At 39.8% G+C, this 19,865-nt stretch overlaps 3 protein-coding genes and 1 non-coding gene across 6 annotated transcripts in view; all 4 read left to right on the forward strand.

Annotated features, from left to right (window-relative positions):
• LOC144196325 (elongation factor 2b-like) lies at positions 1-5,447 on the forward strand. Its single transcript, XM_077716374.1, has 13 exons — positions 1-167; positions 1,419-1,633; positions 1,820-2,001; positions 2,157-2,365; positions 2,472-2,650; positions 2,793-2,886; positions 3,086-3,338; positions 3,426-3,621; positions 3,693-4,059; positions 4,184-4,537; positions 4,618-4,800; positions 4,877-5,009; positions 5,086-5,447. Exons 1-13 carry the CDS (start codon positions 165-167, stop codon positions 5,277-5,279), a joined length of 2,562 nt encoding a protein of 853 aa, XP_077572500.1. The 5' UTR covers positions 1-164; the 3' UTR covers positions 5,280-5,447.
• On the forward strand, positions 2,937-3,006 carry LOC144197320 (small nucleolar RNA SNORD37). The gene has a single exon (XR_013326540.1). It is a non-coding gene; the product is annotated as a small nucleolar RNA SNORD37 (small nucleolar RNA).
• Positions 5,448-6,142: 695 nt separating the features above from the next.
• On the forward strand, positions 6,143-9,816 carry hmg20b (high mobility group 20B). Of its 2 annotated transcripts, none has more exons than XM_077716375.1 (9): positions 6,143-6,279; positions 6,537-6,631; positions 7,332-7,532; positions 7,617-7,737; positions 7,822-7,880; positions 8,043-8,109; positions 8,203-8,418; positions 9,028-9,160; positions 9,340-9,816. In XM_077716375.1, the coding sequence occupies exons 2-9, from the start codon at positions 6,551-6,553 to the stop codon at positions 9,350-9,352; spliced, it is 891 nt and encodes a 296-aa protein (XP_077572501.1). In that variant the 5' UTR covers positions 6,143-6,279; positions 6,537-6,550; the 3' UTR covers positions 9,353-9,816. The 2 variants fall into 2 exon arrangements, with proteins under 2 accessions (XP_077572501.1, XP_077572502.1); XM_077716376.1 differs by having other exon boundaries at positions 7,834-7,880.
• A 1,029-nt stretch (positions 9,817-10,845) lies between these two features.
• Positions 10,846-19,865, forward strand: part of unc13a (unc-13 homolog A (C. elegans)) — a 32,030-nt gene continuing 23,010 nt past the window's right edge. The window contains exons 1-10 of one of the 2 annotated variants that reach the window (XM_077717177.1): positions 10,846-11,190; positions 14,631-14,660; positions 14,746-14,845; positions 16,063-16,180; positions 16,283-16,406; positions 16,522-16,592; positions 17,019-17,073; positions 17,386-17,415; positions 17,545-17,731; positions 18,735-18,854. In XM_077717177.1, the coding sequence (XP_077573303.1) occupies positions 11,169-11,190; positions 14,631-14,660; positions 14,746-14,845; positions 16,063-16,180; positions 16,283-16,406; positions 16,522-16,592; positions 17,019-17,073; positions 17,386-17,415; positions 17,545-17,731; positions 18,735-18,854 (857 nt within the window). In that variant the 5' untranslated portion in view covers positions 10,846-11,168. The remainder of the gene's footprint in view (positions 11,191-14,630; positions 14,661-14,745; positions 14,846-16,062; positions 16,181-16,282; positions 16,407-16,521; positions 16,593-17,018; positions 17,074-17,385; positions 17,416-17,544; positions 17,732-18,734; positions 18,855-19,865) is intronic. The other variant, XM_077717179.1, reaches the window with a different exon arrangement.

Consider the following 19,865-nt stretch of genomic DNA (forward strand, 5'->3'; position numbering starts at 1 on the left):
GTGCGTCTCGCGAGAACTTGATGACGTAGGCAAGGAAAAGTTCGGAATATATATTCTGTTAGTCGGACGTCGACTTCCTTTTCCCTGCCTCGGCCCTCGTGTGGTGGGCAGTGTAATATAATCGGCATTTCCTCCACCGAGTGAATCCAAAACCATCCGCCAAAATGGTAAGATAGTTTTGTTTCAATTTCGCCATGGAGGAATAAATATGATGTCTAAGACTTGTTTCGTTTAATATCACAGTCAGGATTGTTGATCATTTGTGCGCACTATTGATACTGGCGGTCGGTCGTTCACCGGTGTAAAATGGCAACCATCTTGCCAAAATTCCATTTTTTTTCATTGCCACGTCGTCCTGAGAAATCTCCCGATTGTGTTGTTATTGTATCCCACCGTGGAGATATGTTTAATTACTTGCTTTTCCTCGTTGTGTTGCATTCTTGGTTGGGCCTGTGACCCGTGCGACGTGTTACTAAATGTGCCGGCTCATTTGGAAATGTATGTGAATGCATTATGCGCCGTGAGAGGCCCTCCAAAAACAGCTGTTAGTAATAACACACGTTTAAGTACGATGGATCTCACTCCGATCGCCTTTGGGCAATAACACTACTGACGCAATGGTAGCTGCTTGGGTGCGAGAATGTGCCGGCCCATTGTCATTCACAATTCGTCTACGTCTTTTTAGCAACCAAGCTAATGCTAACGCCAACGCGTAGCATTGCGTCAATTCCTGCACACGTGGCCTATTCACCAACGATTGATTTAGACCGACAGAGGTTTTGCACCATTTCCCATGATTTTACGTGGGAAAAACCAAAACATCTGAGATCGTAACACAATCGCGAGTATTCACATTTCAGGACATGTAATGGCGGATTCACACAACGCCCTGAATAGAAAATGATGCGTCAGACCATTTTCCCTCCCCTGCCGATTAGGTGCTTCGCTTACCCGACAGTGTTTAAAAATGGAGAATGCCACATACACTGGTAAATGGACTGATCCCTTTTTAAGGGCTCCCAGTAGTCGTTTTGCTAATTTTGAATCTAGATCCTATAGTGTCCTTTGTCAGAATGGTGTAGGGACTGTACAAAGTGAAGAGTTAATGCCGATTCATGCAATTGTTTGTGTGAGGCTGAGATAATATGCAGCCGTGGCATGAGGGATTTTTGTGCCAGCAAGCATTAACTGGAACCTTTATTGATGGACATAATGTTGCTATATGTTTAACCCTTTTAAACTAGCAGAGCTATGACAGGCTCATTTTTAATTCATAGCTAAAGGACAAAAAGGACCAACGGATCTGATGTTTAAAATGGAAATGGAAAATCTTAGAGACTGCATCAATATATTTACTGATCTACTCAATGTCATTTATTTACACAAATGAACACCCTAACCTGTTCTTGTCACCGCAGGTGAACTTTACAATCGACCAGATCCGTACCATCATGGACAAGAAGGACAACATCCGAAACATGTCCGTGATTGCGCACGTCGATCACGGAAAGTCCACCTTGACTGACTCTCTCGTGTCGAAGGCTGGCATCATCGCTTCATCCCGTGCTGGGGAGACCCGATTCACCGACACGCGAAAGGATGAGCAGGAACGTTGCATTACCATCAAGTCCACGTAAGCGTTAATTTTCTGCTTTAAGCCAGACACAAACAATGTAAACAATGGCAGTGGAGAATGGTATTATTGTGTGCATAGTAAGAACAGTTATTAGTTATGCTGATTTGACTTTTTTTTTGTGTTCAAAAAACTGTCACATTTGTTTTCTGTGTGTTAAATGTGCATGTTTCCATTTTTTTATAGCGCCATCTCCATGTTCTACGAGCTGTCCGAGAATGACATGTCCTTCATCAAGCAGTCCAAGGATGGCACTGGGTTCTTGATCAACCTGATTGACTCTCCTGGACACGTTGACTTCTCCTCTGAAGTGACTGCGGCTCTTCGTGTGACTGACGGAGCCCTGGTGGTCGTTGACTGCGTTTCTGGTAGGAATATGGCGTGCCCGTTTTATTCTTCTAAAGTGGAAACAACTGCACCTTAAATCATTATAGCAATTATGAAACTGCATTCCTGTTGCCGATGACGTGCATGTTGGAGTTTTGAACAGTCTATAAAGGAACAAACCATTTTTTCGTGCCAGGCGTGTGCGTCCAAACTGAGACGGTGCTTCGTCAGGCTATCTGTGAGCGCATCAAGCCTGTCCTGATGATGAACAAGATGGACCGTGCCCTTTTGGAGCTGCAGCTCGATGCCGAGGGGCTGTACAAAACTTTCCAGTGCATCATTGAGAATGTCAACGTCATCATTTCCACTTATGGTGAAGAAGAAGGGCCCATGGGCAATATCCAGGTGTGTGGGAATCTTTTTTTGCGAGTTAAACTGTTATGTCAGAATTTCAAACTTGAGCAAGATGTGTGTGAAATGTTTAACATTTTGGATGGTTCTTTATTTTCAGATTGATCCAGTTATTGGTACCGTTGGCTTTGGCTCTGGCCTCCACGGATGGGCTTTCACTCTCAAGCAGTTTGCTGAGATGTATGCAGCCAAGTTTGCTGCCAAAGGCAATACGAAGATGACTCCTGCTGAGCACAGCAAGAAGGTTGAAGATATGATGAAGAAACTGTGGGGCGACAGGTAAATAATTAACCTAATTGCTCTTTGGTGCATCGTATGCTTGTTAGCCCTACCTTTAGCATAAGTCTTGAAATTTAGTCCAAACCACCAAATAACAGGCTGATTTGAAGTAATCTTTTTAACTTATTTATTTTTATTCTAGGTTCTTTGACCCAGCAACTGGCAAGTTTCTCAAGACTGGAGGCCCAAAGATCCCCCGCAGCTTTGTCCATCTTATCCTTGATCCCATCTACAAGGTAATTATTGTTGTGCAACAATGTCGAAATATATGTCGGGGCTAATACCTGTAAGTGATGACTTAAACATTCTTCACTTTGACCTGATTTATATTTGTGATGTTGATATTCTGTCTGAGCAGGAGACGAAACACTCTTTGCTCGAGATTTTTATGATTGCGGTCTTTTGATGTAACGGGCGTCCAAAACTCTTTTCTAGGTATTTGATGCCATCATGAACTTCAGGAAGGAAGAAACTGCCAAGCTTATTGAGAAGCTGGAGATCAAGTTGGATACTGAAGACAAGGACAAAGAAGGCAAGCCCCTGCTGAAGGCTGTGATGCGTCGCTGGCTGCCAGCTGGTGAAGCCCTCCTTCAGATGATCACCATCCACTTGCCCTCCCCTGTCACCGCTCAGAAGTACCGATGTGAACTGCTCTACGAAGGACCTGGCGATGATGAAGCCGCCGTGGGTATGAAAAAAATCTAACTTTCTAAATTAACAACTATGAATGTTATTCCCTTCTTACACTGATTGTCCAATTTTGATCTCCATTCAGGTATCAAGACCTGTGACTCTAAAGGTCCTCTGATGATGTACATTTCCAAGATGGTACCCACCAGTGACAAGGGACGGTTCTACGCTTTTGGTCGTGTCTTCTCTGGAACTGTTTCTACGGGCCTTAAAGTGCGCATCATGGGACCCAATTATACACCTGGAAAGAAAGAAGATCTTTACTTGAAACCTATCCAGAGGTCAGTTTTGACACCACCATTGACATTATCGTAACATTGTTCAAAGATTAATTTGTTGTATTCCCTCACAGGACCATTCTCATGATGGGTCGCTATACTGAGCCCATTGAAGATGTGCCCTGTGGCAACATTGTGGGTCTGGTTGGTGTAGATCAGTACTTGGTTAAGACTGGAACCATCACCACCTTTGACCAAGCACACAACATGAAAGTGATGAAGTTTAGCGTCAGTCCTGTGGTCAGAGTGGCCGTGGAAGCTAAAAACCCAGCCGATCTGCCCAAGCTGGTGGAGGGTTTGAAGCGTCTGTCAAAGTCTGATCCCATGGTGCAGTGCATCATTGAGGAGTCTGGAGAGCACATTGTTGCTGGAGCTGGAGAGCTGCATCTTGAGATCTGCCTTAAGGATCTTGAGGAGGACCATGCTTGTATCCCACTCAAGGTAACATGGGGGTTTGCAAAATAGAAATTGGCAATAAAGCCACAAAATGGCCATACACTATGATACATATTTAATGTTCAAACTGAGACTGTGTTCATATCTAACCAGGTGTCTTTCTTTCTAGAAATCTGAGCCTGTCGTCTCCTACAGAGAGACAGTCAGTGCTGGATCTTCAGTCGTGTGTTTGTCCAAGTCCCCGAACAAGCACAACCGTCTGTTCATGAAGGCCCGCCCCCTCGAAGACGGCTTGCCCGAAGACATTGAAAAGGGCGAGGTCACTCCCCGACAGGAGATGAAAACTCGTGCTCGCTACCTGGCCGACAAGTATGAGTGGGAAGCCACCGATTCCAAGAAGATCTGGTGCTTTGGACCTGACGGAACTGGTCCAAACCTGCTCGTGGATGTGACAAAGGGTGTGCAGTACCTCAATGAGATCAAGGACAGCGTTGTAGCTGGCTTCCAGTGGGCTGTCAAAGAGGTATGAGTTTTTGTTTATTAAATCGCGGTTTGCCAAAACTTGTGTAAGTGGTTCAAACCAGCCGTCTTGATTGCCTTTAGGGAGTCCTCTGCGAAGAGAACATGCGTGCTGTTCGCTTTGATATCCACGACGTCACCCTGCACACAGATGCCATCCATCGTGGTGGCGGCCAGATTATGCCCACCACTCGAAGAGTTCTGTATGCCTGTCAGCTCACAGCTGAGCCCAGACTCATGGAGCCTGTCTACTTGGTGGAGATCCAGGTATGTAAAAGCAGCCTGCCTTGAGACATGATCAGTCTGTTTTGTATTTTGGAATAACCGGCTGCCCCCCGTGTAGTGCCCCGAGGCTGCGATGGGTGGGATTTATGGTGTGCTGACCAAGAGGCGTGGTCATGTGTTTGAGGAGGCTAGTGTCCACGGTACACCCATGCGTGTCATCAAGGCCTACCTGCCCGTCATGGAGTCTTTTGGTAAGTGTTGACACAAAGTTTGCTAATGCTCGTTTAACACTGCACTCCTTATTCATGCAAACATGGCTGATTGCAGGTTTCACCGCTGACCTTCGTTCCAACACCGGTGGCCAGGCCTTCCCCCAGTGTGTCTTTGACCATTGGCAGATCCTCCCTGGAGACCCATTGGAACCCTCATCCAAGCCTGGCGTTGTGGTCACCGATACCCGCAAACGCAAGGGTCTCAAAGAAGGAGTCCCAGCATTGGACAACTACCTGGACAAATTATAAAAGCTTGGACCATTATTTGCTTATTGCCTCATTCCTCCCCACTCATAATCTAAACTGTGGGACCGGACTGTACAGAACACAGTGAGCACGAAGGTTTGCCAAATGGATTGACCACATAAATGAGAAACTAAAGAAAAATTGTAAACAAATAAAATTAAATAAAACTTAGCAGTTGGGTTTCTTTTTGAACTCTCAAATGACTTGTTTTCAAATTCTGTCAATACACAGCATGCATGCACACTGCAGAATCGCCGATTCTTACAGCACAGGTGACTGGAACAGATGGCTTACCAAGGAAAATGAAAAATAACTGGTGAAAACCACGATGTAAGTGCCCTTTCTGCTGCATGTTGTCATTGCTTTCTAGATGGATAATTCATGTTTTAATCTAGGGCCCGAACCTACGTATTGGAAATTGACCTCCGGGTCATGAGTTCAAAATGCTGCAAGTCATAGAGAAGCTATTTTGAAAATGATGCCATTTCGATCAATTGCAATTTCCGTTGTGCTTATCTTCACAAGGTCAATCGTGGAAAATTAAACATTCTAGGCTGTATTAACTATGGTAAATGCTCAATTTGAACCGTCCAAGAGCTGAATTTGTGTACCACAATTGTTATTTGTAGTCTACTTTTAAAAATAACATGAGGTAGGGGTGGACTTCAAATCATTTAAATTTTAAACCTGGGATTCTCTCAATTTTATACGATTATAATCAGTCTCAAGAAATTGGTGTTCCCAACACTAATGATTATTAATTTCGCCAACGAGTAAAGTACACAAGTACCAGTAAACAAACTAACCAATCAAGAGTGAACGTTCTGGCCAATCAGAATAGAAATGGTAGACCAATCACGAGGTATCTTTATTGTCCAATCCGGTGCCATCTCGTCTGCTCTTCCTGTTTTACTAAGGAGTTTTTTTTCCCCAGCGAGGTAATAATTATGCAAACGGGATAAAAAATAAATTGATAAAGAATCAAGGCAACGGTGGATTTCATGTAAGTTGTTTTAACATAATGCAAATCAATAAATATATTTTTATAGTTGATCCCCCGCCCCATATGTTGTTATTTCCCCCAACCTTTTATTATTGTCTAACAATTAGCCCTACTGGATGCTAGCGAACGGGTTAGCAAGTAGACGCGACATCCATGCGTGGGACGTTGGCTTGTTTTCTTTTGGTTCACGTTTCATCTGTTTTTCCCTGCAACACGACCTAAACCTTGTATATTTTGCTTCGTTTGCACACCAACAGGAGCGACGGAAATCATGGGTGGTGTCAAAAACGAGCAGAATGATGCTCCGCAGCAGCCTAGAGCCTCACAGTCCACAGAACAGGCTCAAGAGGAGGTGGGTGCTTTGTGTTAAAAATACAACGAAATCTGCAACATTCATTTTCTGATCGTTTTGATTCTGCTTTCACTTTGATCCACATGAAAATAAAAGTATTTCAAATGAATGATTCTAGTCTCCAACAACGGCCACCATAAAACATTGATATACACCAAGATTACCTAGTTTTCGATGGAGTTTAGTAAATAAATCTGGAAATCGTTTCAGAATATTCGATCGAGGGAGAATTAAGGTGACAATTACCTTACATACACAAATTTAAAACTAATAATTTCCATTGGCGAAATAAAGAAATAAAAAGGGAGATTGGGAATCCTTGTTGGGTAATAAATAATTAAATTGTTTGTCTATTCTGTGAAAACAACAAATAATGTGAGATTAAATTTAGTGGTAAGGACCATGTATCTAGCTACCTATCCATTTTAAGGTAATTTTAAGAAACTTGATTTAATTTGATTGGCATTCACATAAATAATTAGTTAAACCCTCAATATCCATCATTTAGGAAGCTGTTCATCCAAAATAGATGAAAATTGATATAGATATTTTAACAATGAGTCCAAATTGTACGATGAAAAAGTATACTGTATTCAGTAGTAGTATGTAGCATGAAATATGGACTTTCGGATATGTTGTATTATTTAGACCATCTTCCGATAGTGGCGTAACAACTGTTAATAATCCTTGTGTTGCTTAGCCCAAGAAACGAGGATGGCCCAAAGGGAAGAAAAGGAAGAAAGTACTACCAAATGGACCCAAGGCGCCCGTTACTGGCTATGTCCGCTTCTTGAATGAGCGACGAGAAATGATGCGGGCCCGATATCCGGACCTGCCATTCCCGGAAATCACAAAGCGTCTCGGAGCAGAATGGACGCGATTAGCACCAAATGATAAACAAGTTAATCCAAATCCCTTTAAAAAAAATGCAGATCTTGGCCTTGTCTTTTTTTCTTTGTAAGTCACCTTTAGTGTGTATTTTCAGCGTTTCCTGGACGAGGCCGAGCGGGAAAAGATGCAGTATGCCCAGGAGCTGAAAGAATATCATCAGACGGAAGCGTATCAGATCACTAGTACAAAGCTGCAAGACAAGAGGATTAAAAAAGGTAGCTTTGATCTTGTTGTCCCACCTCACGTATGCTTTACTAAGCACTGTATTTGTAGTGCAAAGTGTTCTTGTACTCATGCAGATTTTCTTTCAGAGGACAATCCGTCTGTTATTATCAGCGCCAGTTCAGGAATACCAAAGGTGCGTGGTGGCACTTTCTTCCCGCAGCCCTTGAGTCATATTAATTATTCTATGTCCAGCACACTAATGGTTTTATACTGAGAAATCTTGAAATCCCCTAAAATAGTCATGTGATTAATCCATTCCTTTTTCTGGAAACCCCCAATCCCCCTCCACTTTAAGACTTCTGAACTCCCAAGCAGGTTTGACATCCCTATCTTCACAGAGGAGTTCCTTGATCAAAACAAAGGTAATATTATGAGTAAAAGGAATACTGAACTTTTTTATGTAGTACCTCACATTTTTCCTCAATTGACTTTCCATTCTTACCACTGGACCGCAGCTCGAGAGGCGGAGTTACGTCGACTTCGCAAGGCCAACGTGGAGTTTGAAGAGCAGAACGCAGTGCTGCAAAGGCATATCAAAGACATGTATAACGCCAAAGAACGCCTAGAGGCCGAGCTTAGCCAAGACGAAAAGCGCACGCAGGTTCTTCACCAGCATTTGCTGGCCATTAAGCACACACTAGTCAACAGCCTGTCTGCTGTGCCCCTACCAGGTTAGTAACTGAAGACTCCTGTTCACCATAATATATAGAATGGTTTAATAATAAACATGCCGGAACTTGCAAGCACAGCCTTTGTGTGAGAAAAGTAATATCAGTCACATCACATAAGCACATAAATGCTAATACACACTTAAAACGTGTCAAAAGTACCAAAAAATAGACACACACAACCTTTATAGTTTCTGTATCTAGATGTGAAAGCAGGACAATCTTACATACAGTCATACTTCTACTTACAAATGTTTTTTTTAATATGCAAATGAGTGACTCGATATACGAAAAAGATCTAAGTTACAAAATCCCCCAAAAAGTAAATGCCTTTCATTATCTGTTTTTGTTTTTTTAATATTTTGCATAAGCATACAATAAAAGTGGAATGAATTACAGAATTTACATATAAAGTACACCTCTACTTACGAAATGTTCATGCAGTATTCGGATTGGAGCAGCTACATAGTAGCACATAAAAATGTCTGACATCAATGAAATGACAATTTGCCCATTACATATCAAAGAAATGAAATTCTCTTTTTACTTCATTAAATGAGATTCTTTCTGCCTAGATTCACATAAAATTCCCTTCTCTGAATCTCAAAACAGGCACAGGAGAGACGGCATCCCTCGGAAACCTGGATTCATATCTCAGTCGACTCAACGGTGCACTCGAAGGGAACCCTCACAAGCACAGAGCTTTGCTCACTCAGCTTTGTGATGTCCTCTCTCACCTAGAAAGGTAGACATTGCCCATCTCTCTTCACCACGCATGCACACATAGACAAAAAAAAAACACATGAGCTTTAGTAAAATTTATGACAGCGCCACACTGAAGTCAGACACCATCACTACATTCTCTACTTCGTTGAATGTCACATATACATCTGCTCCAAAAAAACATATCTTTATATTTTCAAGTGAGAAGTTGTAGGAAAGCCGCACAACCACTCCCAACCTCCCAAGTCATACCTGCAACAGGCAAGACATTGTCATGTGCAAATGGCGCCACTTGAGCCAGTGGTTCGTCGTTGGGGAATGGAACAGGCAGTGCCAGGAACATGTCTCTTTCAAAGTGCAACGCTTCTACCCTGCTCACATTTGTGATAGGTATGCAAAAACTATTTCGTAATGCATACAACTTTGCTTATTTTAATGAAAAGTTTACAAGTAATGCCATATGGCATAAGGTGGCTGGGATCATGTGTGTACGCAGTGTTATTTAGGAGAATTAAAAAGAGAGAGAGAGAGAGATAAGGATTATTATGCTTTTAAGGTGATCATCAAATGTTGGCGTACCATTTTTTGCTATTATTTCTTATGAATTGTGTTTGTATTGTTTCCAAAATGCTGTGTGAAACCTTGCTGAAAATATTTTCAATATATCATAAGCAACGAGTCTTCTTGTCGTTTTGCTTATATTTATACAGTTGATGTGTTCCATTGGGTGCATTTCCAACAAGGTCCCACTAAATTTCCTGCATTATACTTGCTGAGGTCGTTGTTTAATCCTATACATGGTTTGTTGTGAAGGTGTTTCTTGTTGTCGTGTACTGTAGTACTAAAACCATCTTAATTTGTCCACAATTTAGGCTAAAAAACAGCAATACTGTTACAAACACAATGAACTAAAGTAGCACTGAGAAAGAGCTGAACTCCACCCAGGCAGCCAAATTTGATCATAATCTCTTCTATTTTGTTCTTGGGTTTCCATCTTGATTATGAACAGAGAAACCATACATAGAATATAGAATTAGCTCTTTTTTATTCATTCATCTGCTATACCATGTGTCTTTGTAATGGTTGTGAATCTATCCCAGCTGACATTGGGCAAAGGCTGACTATACCCTTGACTGGTCGCCAGTCAGCCGCAGGGCACGCAGAGGGACAAATGACCATTCGCACTCACAAATCATACCGCTACCAGTAAGGCGAGTGAACCTTTACACCATCAGATAGTTCTTGTCAAATTGACCAGATATACAATCAGAAAATAGACTTGTGTTTTGGGCGGTCACTTGTTTTTGACCCAATTGTAATCATCATGGTTTCCATGGGGAGGCACTGTTGGCCTGATTTTGGTATTCTATGTACTTGGGGAAGTTCAGCGCCGTGGGCTTGTAAAAAAAAAAATTGAACCACAGCAAATTGTAGATTTGTGCAGATTGACATTTTGTAGTTCTCACACTGCTAATTTAGTATCTAAATTTCTGTTGTGTAATTCTAAGTTTTATGTTTAGTTTGGCTGTAAATTTCAATCGGTAGCCATTTTAAGCATTTCCCATTCTTGGTATATCGTCATCTGTAATAATCAAGGTAACTGGCATATTTAGTGTAGTAAAAAAAAGATGTATGAGGGGCGGGGCATGGAATCTTATGTGCCTTCCACGCTGTTCTACGTCATCGCATAGAGGGAAATGAGCTGTCCTCTCAAGGCTGGTGCTGAAATCCCAGCAAAGATGGCTGAGAGCTGAGAAGGGAAAAAGAGAAGGCAATTTTAGTGTTTTTTTCTCCCAAACATCGCCTGGGAGGACCTCGACGCTCATCATCAAGCCAAGTGAAGACATTCTTAGCGCGACAGCCGTCGTGTAGTAGTGGTGGTAGTGGTTGTGATGGTGATGTTGGTGGTGGGGGTGCTGCCGTTACTGCTAGGTGGACGTGTCACAGCTTCCCTGCCGCTTCGAGGGCGGCGTTTGACGGCCACGGGGACAGAAGTGAGGAGGCAATAATCCAAAAAGACCCATCGAGAGATGTCCTTGCTGTGTGTTGGCGGTAAGACATCTTTTTTTTTGCTATTGTGTGAATATGTCATGTATATTGAAAGTCAATTCCAACAAGAAGGCAGTGATGAGTGTCGTTGAAATTAAACAGCAAATGGCAGCTATATACATTGATTTATGGACTAGGTGTCAATCACACTAAAACCAGATGAAAGACACTTAAAATTAAATTCAGCCACTTAAGTACTGTGATTTAACATTCTGTGTTTTTCAACCTTTTAAGGTAGGTGTCCAATTCTGAAAGGAAACTCGTAATAGTGAAAAGTACTCATGCACTGTAGTACATTTTAGATTAAAATTTGCAATTATTTGATGACAGATTTTGCATGGTCAGTAAGTGTGGACTTGATAGTTTTTTCAATGAAGTTGACATGTATTTAGAATTAAGAGGAAGCAAGAGAAAATCTACGAAAGTAGGGTTGATTCGTCTTTCCTAGTCAATTATGGCAGAAAAAAATTGAATGAATCTTTTCAGCCACTCAGGAAACAAATACACTAACAGATATGGATGGGGAAGACAGGGCGTGGATCCAGATGGCTCGATATCAGCTACCGCTATCAATACTTCCGATTCATTAGATGAGAAAAGGAAAAAAATCCCCAAAATAATTTCCTTATTAGAGTATATTTTTAAAAATATATATGTATGTATGCAGTTAATTGTGCATACATCAAACAAATTACATCCAATTGAATTTCATGATTGTCAACACCTAATTTAGAATTTTCTAATTCAGTATTGGTTTAAGATGTGTGTATTTTTTAAATATGTCCAGGTATAATTTTAAATATTTTTACTAGCACAATTTTTAGTTTTACTTATTTTTTGAAAACATTAATGACAAATTACAACCTTTATGGTAACGAATGACGTTTTTGTAATCATGGAAGCAGTTCAAATTCACTTTTTTGCAAAGGTAGTTTACAGTTTAGGTACTTTGTGTTTTGTCAGTATTTAAATCAATTTCATCTTGGATTTGTCCCCTATACACTTTGAATTTTGACTATACAGGAAAAGCTTAAATTCCTCTAATTCAATCCCATTTCCGTTCTTTGTTAAGCAGACACTTTCACAGAAGTGTTTTTATCTGCACTAATCACAAGTCTAGGTGAGAGAAGCTGTTAATAGCTACAAAGTAGAAAAAATACGACTATCCATATACATCTAAGCATCTATTTCCCACCTCAGGATGCAACATCTTAAGTGAACCGTCTGCGGAAATGCCATTTCTATGGCTACCATAAATATGAATGCATTACCCTCCCCAGATTTCTTCTTAAAGCAAAAAAAAAAAAAAAGATCTCTCAACAGAATCAGAGCATTTTCTCTGAAAAATATTGAAATCTCATCCATTTTCTGCTTTCCTACTGGTACTGCATTAGTCTTCCAAGCTATGAATGTACTTCCCCAAATCCCCCAGCTATCCCCATCCTTCTTTCCGGCACCCCCCAACCCTGTCACGCTAAAGTGGTTATTTTTAGAGTTGGGGATGCAGCTCGCTGTGCCAGCTCACACACAGAGATTAATGGAGCATGAGAGAAAGGCAGAGGACGGGTGCACACGTGCACTCTCGCCACATGGCAGCAGGAGCTTGTCGGAAAGGCTGAAGTGGAAGAAGAGGAGGTTGAAGGAAATTCTGACTGCCGGGGGCGGGAGGAAGCAGAATTTGAGGAGGAGTATTTGGCAAAGGGTGCAACCCAAAGTGCTTCTCCTATTAACTAGCTCTTATAATGGAAGGGACACAAGCAAGGAGCTTCCAGGGAAATATCCTTCCATCCCCCCTTTAGGGCGTATGAGCGCCCTGGGTGGCAAATGAGCTTGTTCTCAAGAGAATTTAGCAGGAATTCACCCAAAATGTCATATTCCGTAATTGCTATTGACTTCCAGGTATGAAGCACTCATTACACAGTCACCTCTAGAGCCAGCCATTGTTGATGTTATGGATTTTTTTGTATAAAATCTTGCAGTAGGGGAGGAGCTATATGATGGAAGATGTTGTAAATTAAGATGGCATCTGCATATTTAACAGTATTGTTTCAGTTCAGGCGTTTGTGTTTTTTTAATATCCGACAGTGGTGTTTTTTCGTCTTTGTTTTTTTGTTTTTTCCATATATAAGGTGCACTGTCCATTTTGGAGAAAATTTAAGACTTTTAAGTGCGCCTTATAGTCGTGACAATACGGTAGTTATGACACAGTCGCATGTTTCTTTTTGTGCATTAGCTTGGCTGTACCTCTTGACTTGTTCATCAGTTGGATAACTGATAGGCATTATTATGTTACGAGCCTTCTGGGGTGACATTACTATTTTAAGAAGCTAGTTTGTCTGTCCGTACTGATTATGATGCTGCTATGTTGTTGTCACTGCCTGGGAGAATGAATCACAATGAGTTTCTTCGTCTTGATATGCCGAGGCCTGTTGCCAGTGGCTGAAATCTGACCCTCATTTTAATGCTATGGTATATGATTGAGGTGATTGATTAGGGCAGTTTGATCATTTATTTTTATGCATTTTTCTATGTAAACCAGGTAAAAGGCATTATCTTGAATCTCAGCACAGCATCAAGTACGTGAAATAAGGCAAAAAGCAGAAATAAAATGTCAGGAAATGTCTTATATCTGCTAGGGCACAAATTGAATAGTTTCTTGACGTCACTGTGATTTTGAAACATCTGCCTACTGCCATTAGATTTCTTTTTTTTTTTGTATGTGTGTGTGTAGGATGAGCTAGTCGTGTCCTCCATTATTTGAACAATCGTGCAGCTTCCCATTCTTTTAGCAGCAATCGTTGCATGCGGAGGTGTTCACCGGTGTAGACCTCCCCTTCAATGCGACACACTATAATAAATGTATTTATCTTTGCTTTGTAAAGCAGCAGAATAGTAGTACTTAGTCACAATGCTGATTAATATTAGACACTGAAAACTAAATCCAAATGAAAGTTTATACTTATAGGGGAGTCTCATTTTAGAGCCAAAATGTCTGCATTATACATGTCAAATCGCCTAATTTTAATATAGTGTTTTCTATATAATGATGTTTATAATTCCAGACTATTGCTGCTTTTAAGTGATATGAAGTTTGTTTGTTTTTATCCAATCCACTTTATTGCACAAATGGTATAGTATAGTGAAAATGAATGGTCATGTAAATATTTATTTTCATGAGTCTATGGAAATACATTTTGTACTTGCAACCCGAAAATTTGCGTTTAAATGCTACATTACTCCCAGTAATTTATTTTTTATTCTTTTTAATCGGTCTTCACATTAAAATTGCCCTCCAAATTAAACTAAAAACTAGGCCAAAGATGAGTTTGACATTTTTTTAGATAATACTCACATTATATTTCAATCTTCATAGGTGAGAAAGCATTATTTGTTGTTGTTCTTTTAAATGTGCTCATTTATCTTTTAATCTCATCTCTTTACAGTGAAAAAAGCCAAGCTTGATGGACCCCAAGGTAAGTTTTTTTTTTACTTACCGACTTTCTTATCATTTTACAATATTTGGGACATACATCTGTAAGATTTTTATGTATCCACCAGAAAAGTTCAACACTTATGTGACCCTGAAGGTGCAAAATGTCAAGAGCACCACCATTGCAGTGCGTGGCAGTCAGCCATGCTGGGAGCAGGATTTTATGTTGTGAGTCACCAGCACTTTCTTTTGAACAGCTTTATCGCTATTGCACTTCATCCTCTCTTCTTCTTCCCACCTGCCACACAATAACACACATTTTCATAGCTTGGAGCAAATCATCCATGTTTTTTGGGGGGGTGGCATACAGCAAATATATCGTTTGTTGACACTGGTTTTATATAGGGAATACCTAGTGTTTGTATTTCAGCTATTCAGCTCCAGTGGTGTCTTTGGTTTTATTTTTGGTGATAGGAATGAAGTCTAAAATATAAACATATTTTACACCAGTTAGTAGCTATAGACAACTGTTATCAAGATTATGTGTTGGTGCTATAGATTACGTCCCTTGAGTCTGCACAGGGGCATTTATAACTTATGTGTCAATGTATATTATTTTAGTCAAACTAAATGAATTAATTAATTAAAAATATATATTATGGTGTTATCCATTTGCCAAAATATGACTATAGCCCCACAGTAAAACTCTTAAGCATATAGTCATTATATTAAACTCATTCTCTACCATTGACAACCCAAGATGTCCAATTCATTTAAACTGGGAAGACTGACTCATTCATGAAAATCATGATGCTAGACATGTAATCTAAATGATCTCTGCTGGCTCTTCCAGTCGAAATAAAACGTCTAGTTCTGTCAAAGGCAGCCAATTAGATAAGTGAGTCCCCTTTAAATGCTAATTGGAATGGCTGCTAAAAAAACATTGGTATTAAAATGTAAAAACCTACAGTATATCTATTTTTTTTAGTTTATAGCAAGAAGTTCCCCAGCACTACTTTTCAGAAAACACCAGTCTCCCGGCGACTCTCTTCATTTCTTTTGTGTTCAACTGCTCCTCAGTGCTTTCAGTGCTTTCAGTGCTTTGAGTAATGACTGAAAGAATGAGACAAGTGGGTGTGAGGCGTTTCCTCTCACTGGGCGGCTGTTCCTTTTGGCATTTCTTCCGTTGTGACTCATCATCAACCATCAGGAAAGAACTGTCCAATTTGGATGCTGACAACTAGTTTAAATTGTGATAATTATTAGCAATATCTGTTTATATACTGTGTTCTGTACATGTACTGCGTGTGTATGAATATTTTCCAGCATTAATACACTTAGATAACAATGGGTACATTTTAAACTCCCAGATACAAAGTATCTTTGTGATCTGTTTATATTTTTTCATTTTAAACCTTCTAATTTCTCCTGTCCTTAAACCATAGCGAGATAAACCGACTGGACCTTGGTTTGACAGTGGAGGTATGGAATAAGGGCCTCATCTGGGACACCATGGTGGGCACTTTATGGATCCCACTAAGTAGCATCCGGCAATCCAATGAGGTATGTTGTACATTTACTCATCTAGTAATTTTTTTCAATACTAGATTCTGGTTAAATTGTTTTCCAAGTGGCAATTATACGATGCTTCTCTTAAATTTCCAGGATGGGCCGGGTCAGTGGTTAACATTAGACTCCAATGTAATCATGGCTGAAAATGAAATCTGCGGCACCAAAGATCCAACCTTTCACAGTTTACTGCTGGACACACGCTTCGAACTGCCATTAGGTTTGCCTTTTTGTTGACACTTTACCCATTGACTCTGTATTACGAATTATTAGAATATTCAGGTATTGCTAAGGTTAAATCAAGTGTCTCATAAAAAGTTTTACATATTCTACAGACATTCCAGAAGAAGAGGCAAGATACTGGGCCAAGAAGCTTGAGCAACTGAATGCCATGAGAGAGCAAGATGTAAGAGCTTTTTTGATGTCCTTGTGTCCATTTATTATACCTGCACTTATGTTGGAATTTGCACTATTTGGTGACATAGAAGGAAAGACATTACCTTGTATAAATGGCCTTATTGTGAAAGAGGATTTTAGTATGCCAATTGTAAATTTCTTTGACCTCTGATAATTGAAAAAATAAGGTTTGATCTAAAAAATTTAAATGGAACACAGTTTTGACAATTTTGTAACCTCATTTATACACATGCACATACAGACCAATAGATAATTATTAGTTATAATAATAAGTCACAAGAAAGAGCATGTATACTGGTATTTGATTGGCTAAAACCATATAATATTTTGACGAAAAGTATAAATCAACGCAAAATGAACACCCATATCTTTGCTAACCTTCTGACAACTGTATTATGATTTTTTCAATCCTCAGTATGCCTATCAAGAAGAGCAAGAAAGACCTCTACAAGCACCTTCCACTCAGTGCTGTGAGTGAGAAACAAGCTACCACTTATCCTTTATTCCCTTTTGGTTTCCTTTTAATGTCACTCCTTAGTCTCCTTTACCACCTGAAAAAAGGTTGCAAATTTTGGCGATATTAGCATGGATGAAGCTAATAACAATGAAAACGGGCATCATATAACTACTAGATATTAATTGCCTATTCTAAATTGCATACACTAACTATATGCATGCATTAACGGGAAACCTATCTATAACCTTCAAATTCCCACAACTCCAAAATTTTGGCTTTATTTATGATCCTAATGTGGTTTTTGTATCATTTTATCTCCTTGTAGGTAATTGGAGTCTATGGGGAGATCAGCAAAGTAAGTCTTTAAAGCACCACTGCTCATAAATCTGCATTTTTACCCTCCTTTCGACTTTTTCCTCATTAACCAGTTCTACTTTTGCTCTTGTTTAATTCTCCTCATCACACACATTTTGTTCATAAACAGACGACGATCCAGACAGCGCAGTGGACGACAGGGACAGTGACTACCGAAGCGAGACCAGTAACAGCATCCCACCCCCGTTTTACACGACATCTCAACCCAACGCCTCCATGCACCAATATCCCATCAGGCAACAGAATTACAGACATCCTTACGACGATGACATGGATTATGACCAACAAGACATGAGGTAGTAGCATATCACTTATTTTCGTCACCTTGTTTTGCTCAAAATGAATCCAGGGGCTTACGTGAAACCTTCAGGTTGCCATGGAGACTATCAAGCTGGTAGTTAATACAAAAAAAGAGAATATACTCATTAGGAATGCCCACACTATCTAATTAAATCTAATATAAGGACTAAAGGAACAATTATATTAGAAAATGAACTTCGGTAAATGAATTAGTTTTCATTTTCTTGTCTTGTTTCCCACAGTAACTATAAAGACTTTACATAATTGTCTATTCTAGAATAGTATTCGATCCAATGCAGAACACTGGCAAGGCCAAACAACCTTCAATGTACGTCATAATCATTTGACTGAAAACGGCAAGCATAATCTTTTAATGCGGTCTTGCAGTGAAGCCACCAAAAAAAATATGGAATGTAGCTTTTGTATGGTCCAACTATTAATTAACCACCAAATAATAATACAAAATAATGCATTAACATGTTTGAATAAGACTTTCATGCTACATAATCATAATTACGTAAGAAACTCTTAAATACTCAATTAACTCAACTAACAAATCAATGGTATCATTTTCATTATACATGATTTATTTGAATTTATTTATTGCTTCTACCACTCCCAGTTTATATTGTCTGGGTATAAACATATAAATTTGCCTCATGGAAAATGTATACAAAACGGAGTATTCCTATATGAATAGGTCGCTTTGAAGTCTCCTAGCATATCGCCATGATGACAACTTACACCCTGTTTTGTTCTAATTTGTTGTACATTCTATCCCTACTGTTCTCTTCCTTCCTAAGGGAATATAATATGCCTGCTTCATTATATACAAGCTCACTAATCTTGTATACAGTTTGGGTATGAACCTGTGATTGTGACGTGAGTGAGCGAATGACCCTTGTTTGAATCAGGATGTGTTTTCTTTGGCAAAATTGAGTTCTACTCATGCTCCTCTCCTACCTCTACCCTTTCCCCTTTCCCTGCTCCTCTTACCAGACCCTACGATAGTTTAGACTTGGCCACCAACGGGCGCAGTGATATCGACTCAGGCTCAGGGTCGAGCCGGCGCACCAGTCGTCAATATTCTCTAGACAGTAGGCATTCGCTGTCCGATAGGTGGGTCTCTGTACCTCCTCCGATCTCCTCCTCTTCTTCTTGCTAAAAAGCCTGTGATTCAGTCTCGCTGTGACGTCAGTGGTGGACTTGTCCTGTCCTCCTCGTTCACTGTGCTTGCATGCATGCGCTTTTTTCCTATCTTTATATATGTATATGCACAAAAAATCACTTAGTATAGGCCCTGCATCTACTCAATCACTTGCCTTTTCACCAAAATGTGATGATGTTTAGTGTTAAACTTTCTGAATTGCAGATTTTGCTCAACCGTGCTAAAAAGTCAAATTGGCTATTGTTTAAAATTGTCTTCGAAATTAACATTTAAGGAAAAATAGGAACAGAAAACTGTTAAAAAGTCTTAGTACCTGCTTCACATATGTGCTGCATGGTCGACATATTGCAAATGTTTGCGTTTTTTAGAGAGAAAAAAACTACAGGCAACACACTGTAATTTTCCTTTTTCATCACGTTATATAAAAGTCAGTCTTCATCATCTTGTCATGATTTGGTACCGAATGTGCAGCGTTTCCAATTCATCTGTAAGCTATTGTCAGCATTTTTTTCTACTATGGAAGACCTCCAATGTGGGTCTTTTAGAGCCTTATTATAGCCTCACTCTATATATGACGCTCATCAAATCAGGTGTACTTATCACTCTAGCATAGAATGTAAGAAAGGGCATCACTACACTTTAAAAAGTGCAAAAAACTCCACTTTTAATCCAGTGTTTATGTTTTAAGAGAGAAATTCTGCAACTTAAAAAAAGGCATCACCGACCTATTTGTATGTTGATCCACACACTCCAGGCTGCAAAGACCTCACACATCCTCTAAGTGCTTCTACAAGGTGTACTATTGAACCAACATGTCGGTAATCAATAGATGTGCTACCTTAAAGCAGCAGTGTGTAGCTATGTGTAAAAAAGCTTGGGATTGTGCCAGATCAAATTAGAGCTTTCAATTAATAATCAGTTATTTTTTTCCTAAACCAATAGAAAATGTTGAAATTTTTGAC

Source organism: Stigmatopora nigra, chromosome 5 (genome assembly GCF_051989575.1).
Source record: "Stigmatopora nigra isolate UIUO_SnigA chromosome 5, RoL_Snig_1.1, whole genome shotgun sequence".
In the NCBI taxonomy this organism is placed as follows: domain Eukaryota; kingdom Metazoa; phylum Chordata; class Actinopteri; order Syngnathiformes; family Syngnathidae; genus Stigmatopora; species Stigmatopora nigra.

What these genes read in the sequence shown, in the direction of transcription:
- LOC144196325 (XM_077716374.1), top strand. An exon ending in TGCATTACCATCAAGTCCAC is followed by an intron (nt 1,634 to 1,819) that starts GTAAGCGTTAAT and finishes ATTTTTTTATAG; the next exon opens with CGCCATCTCCATGTTCTACG. An exon ending in AAGAAACTGTGGGGCGACAG is followed by an intron (nt 2,651 to 2,792) that starts GTAAATAATTAA and finishes TTTTTATTCTAG; the next exon opens with GTTCTTTGACCCAGCAACTG.
- hmg20b (XM_077716375.1), top strand. Translation starts at nt 6,551, where the DNA reads ATGGGTGGTGTCAAAAACGAGCAGAATGATGCTCCGCAGCAGCCTAGA. An exon ending in CAGAACAGGCTCAAGAGGAG is followed by an intron (nt 6,632 to 7,331) that starts GTGGGTGCTTTG and finishes TGTGTTGCTTAG; the next exon opens with CCCAAGAAACGAGGATGGCC. An exon ending in TAGCACCAAATGATAAACAA is followed by an intron (nt 7,533 to 7,616) that starts GTTAATCCAAAT and finishes GTGTATTTTCAG; the next exon opens with CGTTTCCTGGACGAGGCCGA.